The 7500-nt window shown below is 36.4% G+C and overlaps 1 protein-coding gene across 1 annotated transcript in view; it reads right to left on the bottom strand.

The window, feature by feature from the left end:
• LOC117599167 (uncharacterized) overlaps positions 1–3961 on the bottom strand; it is a 5890-nt gene extending 1929 nt beyond the window's left edge. Inside the window, exons 1-4 of the mRNA XM_034311328.2 lie at positions 3930–3961; positions 2955–3019; positions 1260–1571; positions 123–248 (exon numbers count right to left, since the gene is read on the bottom strand). Of these exons, the coding sequence (XP_034167219.2) occupies positions 123–248; positions 1260–1571; positions 2955–3019; positions 3930–3961 (535 nt within the window). The remainder of the gene's footprint in view (positions 1–122; positions 249–1259; positions 1572–2954; positions 3020–3929) is intronic.
• Positions 3962–7500: the final 3539 nt, after the last annotated feature.

Raw genomic sequence — 7500 nt, 5'->3', positions numbered from 1 at the left:
GAGCTGCTGTTATAGAAAATTAATCAACACCTTCTGACCAATCACAATCCAGAACTCAGCAGCAGCGCTGTGGTGTAAATATCATTATTATAATGATTATTTTTATTATTAACGTGTCTCACCACAGATCTGCTCTCTCACTGTTGTGTTTGTGGAGGAAGAGTCCTGCGTTAATAACGACTCGCTGGTTTTATTCGCGTCGTTGGAAGAAGGTGGAGGTTCAGCAGATGGCTGACAGAGAGAGTGATCTGTGTGAGGAAAAGGGAAAGAGGAATATAATTTTAATATAATAAATAATAATAATGTAATCAATAACATTTTCCACATTGTATACAGATTGAAGTAAAATATGAAACTGAAGGCCAAAAAACCCCCCAATAAATAAATAAATAAATAAATAAATAAATAAATAAATAAGACACACAAACTCCAGACATGGAGCAAAGTTGTGTTTAGTGAAAGCTGAAAGATAAAAATCATTATTGAGTTAAATATACACTAATTGTGTATTAGAGACTTATGAAGTGATATTTGTCACACGGCCACTAGAGGGCGCAGAGAGGCTACGGAAATCATCACGGCTGCACAGGAAGTGACGTCAGTCTTCTCAGTGAATTTATCTGTAATTTATAAATCCATTTAAGCCATAGATTAGCACATTAGCATCCACAAGTCTCTCTGTGCTGTAAAATACACATGGACGGGATGTAAACGTTTCCCAGAAAACGCAGACAGAATAAAAACATTACATTTTCCTCACGACAGCCAGAAAGTTTGTGTGATTATCTGTGTGAAACTTCTCGTTATAATCTGCTCAGTGGTGTCCATCACTACTCTGTCCTTTCTCATTCAGCTTCAACAGATGCTACAAGACATCGGCTTCTCCGCATGTTGTCCAGCATTTCTCACGATATCCTCAGCAGACGTTAGCTAGCTGTTCGCATGCTAGTCGAGTTTAGCTTGTTTATTTGCTGAGGTAATGAGTCTGTGTTCTCTCTCTGACTTACAGAATCCGTAAATCATGCTGACATGTCAGATTTTCTAATTGATTTTTTATAATAAGTTCTGGAAAAACATTTTGGCTAGCCTGTTAGCTCTGAGTAGAGTTTTTAAAAGAGTGTTTAATAACAACACACACACACACACACACACACACACACACACAATAAGAAACACAGTGTAGATTAGACTCAGACGGTGAAGGAGGTGAAGAAAGGTTAACATTAATTTAGTTCTGTTACTGAAGGTAACGTCTTTACGGTGAACGTGGAGCGTGAAGGTGACGTCACACTGCACTCTTCCGTCAGAGTCGAACGTTTCCCAGTGATATTCTCCCGAGTGGCTTTTCACACAGCGGCTGATCTTCACTGATCCACTGCTGAACAACTCGACGCCATTTTGATGAACGTTACAGAGTGAACGATCTTCTCTTCTACCTTGTAGTATAACATTATTGTCCTTTTTCAGACAGAAGCGGTGTGTGTTTGAGGGAATCGGGATGTGCAGGAAGACCGGTTTTCCCAAAATTCCATAATACAGTGGAGCAGGCGGGAAGTCACACTCCGACTTTCCTAAAAGCCAGAGATAACGAACGAGTTGTGACATTTAATGATGATTTCATTTTGATGCAACTCAAAAACATACAGAAACAAAATATTTGTTAACAAGCACATATGAGTGCGATGATCACTGACTTCACTTCTACATTTTAAAATGCTGTAAAGAGCAGTAAACTAATTTGTACTAAAATATATATATAGGGTGCCAAGACTTCTGCACACACACACACACACACACACACACACACATATAAGTAAATATAATGGGTCATGTGACTCAGAATGAACCAATCGCATTGAAACTCCTGATCAAAAGTAATTATCACCCAGCCGTCCCGCTGAAGGGATTCTGATTAACCCCAAATAAAGATCAGCTGTTTCTGATCACCAACATCAGGACGTTCCTCCAAAACTGATGAAAGGACAAGAAGACAAGCTGTTGAGAGACCTACAGCAACAAGCAGCTGCAGGAACATCTGACGAGTACTGCTCTCTCCCTGCACATGACAGCAATCTCTCATATTCTTCACATGTCTGGGTGATGGAGTGATGGAGTGATGGAGTGATGAGATGATGGAGTGATGGAGTGATGGAGTGATGGGATGATGAAGTAATGGGGTGATGGAGTGATGGGGTGATGGAGTGATGAGATGATGGGGTGATGGGGTGATGGGATGATGGAGTGATGAGATGATGGGATGATGGGGTGATGGGGTGATGGGATGATGGAGTGATGAGATGATGGGATGATGGGGTGATGGAGTGATGGAGTGATGGAGTGATGGGTGATGGGATGATGGAGTGATGGACTGATGGGGTGATGGGATGATGGAGTGATGAGATGATGGGGTGATGGGATGATGGAGTGATGGAGTGATGGAGTGATGAGATGATGGGATGATGGAGTGATGGACTGATGGGGTGATGGGATGATGGAGTGATGGAGTGATGGAGTGATGAGATGATGGGATGATGGAGTGATGGGATGATGGAGTGATGAGATGATGGAGTGATGGAGTGATGAGATGATGGAGTGATGGAGTAATGGAGTGATGAGATGATGGAGTGATGGGGTGATGAGATGATGGAGTGATCACAGACCCTGTGGATGAATGTGTTCTGGTCTGATGAGACTAAATTAGAATATTTTAGTAATAATTCTAAAAGACTTGTTTGGTGTTGTTTTCTTGCATGTTGTCGGTTGTTGTTTCTCATTGAATCTGGAAAAGATTCTGTCGTTTATTTTACGTCCCAAACCCGCTGTCACACCCGGGGTGTGTAAACTTTCGTCTCCGCTGCATATGAACTGTATTCAGTTAAACTGTATTCTAACATAAACACACTGTAATTTCTGTTCCAGAGAAATAAAGCGTAATGAAAGCAGCAGTAACTCACCGCACGCCGCCGCCGCCGCCGCCGCCGCCATCAGAACAGGAAATACCACGAACAGCATCTCAGCGCTACACAACAACAACAACAACATCTCCAGCCCTTTATTACTCAGGAATAAAAAAATTTATAATAACGACATAAAAACGTTTCGTTAATAAACACGTGAATCTGAATCTTCTGTACGTTTAAACACAAAATTCACAAAATCTCTAAACTGTTTGTTTTTCTTTCTAATAATAATATAATCAGTTCACATGAGATACAGATTTAAATACAACTCTGGACTGACGTTTAGTCACTAAGGGCTAAAACGAATGAATAAACATAAACAAACAAACAAACAAACAAACCAACAAACCAATAAATAAATAAATAAATAAGACAGACACACCGACTCTGGAGAGTAACGTTATATTTAGCGATGTATAAAACTTATATAAGTATAAATCAATCTGTCCTTTATACATTTTATTGTTTTCTTTTATTTTGTCCATATGTCCATGTTTACTTGTTTATGTTTTTCTTTATTTTTGTTACTTTCATTTTTCTTTTCACGTTTCCTCTCTGTTGTTTCTTTTCACGTTTCCTCTCTGTTGTTTCTTTTCACGTTTCCTGCTTATTTTCATTTATTCTTTTTGTCTCATTGTCTTGCTTCTGTATATTTCTTTCTTATGTTGTGTTTTATTTGTTTGTTTGTTTGTTTGTCTTTCTTTCTTTTTTATTTGTCCTTACTTTCAGTCTTGATGTCTTTTTTCAGTTTTTTCTGTCATTTCTTGCTATATATTTATTTGATCTTTCTTTCTTTCTTGTCTCTGTGTGAATGTTTCTCATTGTGTGTCAGTGTTCTGTCTTTACTTTCCTGCTTGCTGGTGTTTTATGTCAGTAGTTTAATTATTATTACAGGTTAATGGCTGTGTGTCTGTTGCACTCGTTCCTGCTGAACACAGAATCAATAAATAATAAAGAATTAAAACTCACCTGGAGTCTCTGCAGCGTCTCAGTCTCCGCATCCTGCACTGGAGGAAGTGTGTGAGTGTTTCAGTATATGTGAGTGTGTGTGTGTGAGTGTGTGTGTGTGTGTGTGAGTGCGTGGTTTTGTGTGTGTGTGTGTGTGTGTGTGTGAGTGCGTGGTTTTGTGTGTGTGTGAGTGTGTGTGTGTGAGTGCGTGGTTTTGTGTGTGTGTGAGTGTGTGGTTGTGTGTGTGTGTGTGTGAGTGTTTCAGTATATGTGAGTGCGTGAGTGTGAGTGTGTGTGTGTGAGTGTATGTGAGTGTGTGTGTGTGAGTGAGTGTGTGTGTGAGTGAGTGTGTGTGTGAGTGTGTGTGTGTGTGAGTGTGTGTGAGTGTGTGTGTGTGTGAGTGTGTATGGCTGTGTGTGTGTGAGTGAGTGTGTGTGTGAGTGTGTGTGTGTATGTGTGAGTGTGTATGGCTGTGTGTGTGTCAGTGTGTGAGTGTGTGTGTGTGTGTGTGAGTGTGTATGGCTGTGTGTGTGTGTGTGTGAGTGTGTGTGTGAGTGCGTGAGTGTGTATGGCTGTGTGTGTGTGTGAGTGTGTATGGCTGTGTGTGTGTGTGTGTGTGTGAGTGTGTGTGAGTGTGTGTGTGTGTGAGTGTGTGTGTGAGTGTGTGTGAGTGTGTGTGTGTGTGAGTGTGTGTGTGTGAGTGTGTGTGTGTGTGTGTGAGTGTGTGTGAGTGTGAGTGTGTGTGTGTGAGTGTGTGTGTGTGTGAGTGTGTGTGTGAGTGTGAGTGTGAGTGTGTGTGTGTGAGTGTGTGTGTGTGAGTGTGTGAGTGTGTGTGTGAGTGTGTGTGTGAGTGTGTGTGTGTGTGAGTGTGTGTGTATGGCTGTGTGTGTGTGTGTGTGAGTGTGTGTGTGAGTGTGTGAGTGTGTATGGCTGTGTGTGTGTGTGTGTGTGTGAGTGTGAGTGTGTGTGTGTGTGAGTGTGTGTGTGTGTGTGTGTGTGAGTGTGTGTGTGTGTGTGTGTGTGTGTGGTTTCTCGTCACTCACATGGTTAAATGAACACAGGGTGAGGTGTAAATAGAAGCTGAAGGCTGTCGATGTGAAACTCGAGTTGAATTTGATCTTCAGGGGTTTTATTTCGGGGAATCGTTCTGATCGTCACGTCGTGGAGACGCTGTGGGTTTTTTATGAACACAACAGGAAACACGGTCAGCGTCACTGAAACACTTTAACATTCTGCATTTAATGTCTTTCAGCTCTGCGGATGTTCTTCCAGGATTCTTCACCTGTAAACATCATAAAAATAATAAACAATAAACACCTGTAAACACTGTACATCATAATAATAATAATAAATAATAAACACCTGTAAACACTGTACATCATAAAAATAATAAATAATAAACACCTGTAAACACTGTACATCATAAAAATAATAAAAAATAAACACCTGTAAACACTGTACATCATAAAAATAATAAAAAATAAACACCTGTAAACACTGTACATCATAAAAATAATAAATAATAAACACCTGTAAACACTGTACTTCATAATAATAATAATAAATAATAAACACCTGTAAACACTGTACATCATAATAATAATAAACAATAAACACCTGTAAACACTGTACTTCATAAAAATAATAATAAATAATAAACACCTGTAAACACTGTACATCATAAAAATAATAAAAAATAAACACCTGTAAACACTGTACTTCATAAAAATAATAATAAATAATAAACACCTGTAAACACTGTACATCATAAAAATAATAAATAATAAACACCTGTAAACACTGTACATCATAAAAATAATAAAAAATAAACACCTGTAAACACTGTACATCATAAAAATAATAAATAATAAACACCTGTAAACACTGTACTTCATAATAATAATAATAAATAATAAACACCTGTAAACACTGTACATCATAAAAATAATAAACAATAAACACCTGTAAACACTGTACTTCATAAAAATAATAATAAATAATAAACACCTGTAAACACTGTACATCATAAAAATAATAAATAATAAACACCTGTAAACACTGTACATCATAAAAATAATAAAAAATAAACACCTGTAAACACTGTACATCATAAAAATAATAAAAAATAAACACCTGTAAACACTGTACATCATAAAAATAATAAATAATAAACACCTGTAAACACTGTACTTCATAATAATAATAATAAATAATAAACACCTGTAAACACTGTACATCATAATAATAATAAACAATAAACACCTGTAAACACTGTACTTCATAAAAATAATAATAAATAATAAACACCTGTAAACACTGTACATCATAAAAATAATAAATAATAAACACCTGTAAACACTGTACATCATAAAAATAATAAATAATAAACACCTGTAAACACTGTACATCATAAAAATAATAAATAATAAACACCTGTAAACACTGTACATCATAAAAATAATAAATAATAAACACCTGTAAACACTGTACATCATAATAATAATAAATAATAAACACCTGTAAACACTGTACATCATAATAATAATAAATAATAAACACCTGTAAACACTGTACATCATAAAAATAATAAACAATAAACACCTGTAAACACTGTACTTCATAAAAATAATAAATAATAAACACCTGTAAACACTGTACATCATAATAATAATAATAAACAATAAACACCTGTAAACACTGTACATCATAATAATAATAATAAATAATAAACACCTGTAAACACTGTACATCATAAAAATAATAATAAACAATAAACACCTGTAAACACTGTACATCATAAAAATAATAAATAATAAAGGCATTTAACTTATTTACGCTGAATCTCCGGAAGAGTGAAGCACGAACACGTCTCGGGTTTAACTGTGATACTGGTTTTATATCAGTGAAGAATAATGACAAAATGTCAGATCAGTTTTAACTGAAAAAAACAAACAAACAAACAAACAAACAAACAAACAAAAAGGCAACTCTCAAAAGTCTCCATGCCGCACTATCTGAAATATCACTGTATAAATTCTGGTATGAACAAATGTATATACTAAATTATTTATTTATTTTAATTTGATAATAATAATAATAATAATAATAATAATAATAATAATGATAATAATAATTTGTTTAAAAAATAATTAAATAAATATGAATACGAAGAGCTTGAAGTTTGATGAGGAATTATTATGCAGGAATGCAGGATTGATATAAACTTTATAATGCTTTATAGTGAATTTCTTCTTTTCCTGCTGGTTGTAGGAGTGCGCGATCAGAAAGCAGATTTAATTGAGGTAATTAATTGGAATAATGAGATCATCGGGACGGTACCGCTGAACAGAATCATTTATTACAATTACAATAAAACTCGGTGTGAAAAGCCGACTGTTCTATTGTCTCTGTGCAACACGAGCTGTGGGTCAGCGTGGCTTTAAGATGTGTGTGTGTGTGTGTGTGTGTGTGTGTGTGTGTTGATCAGTGACTCAGTAAGAAGTATCTGATAATAAAACCACGCTGTGTGTCTGAGTGCTGAGTACCGCACCGCTCTCTGTACTGCACAATAACAGACTTTATAAAGGAAGCT

This window comes from Pangasianodon hypophthalmus, chromosome 15 (assembly GCF_027358585.1).
Source record: "Pangasianodon hypophthalmus isolate fPanHyp1 chromosome 15, fPanHyp1.pri, whole genome shotgun sequence".
Lineage (NCBI taxonomy): Eukaryota > Metazoa > Chordata > Actinopteri > Siluriformes > Pangasiidae > Pangasianodon > Pangasianodon hypophthalmus.
This window is presented reverse-complemented; position numbering and strand designations above follow the sequence as displayed.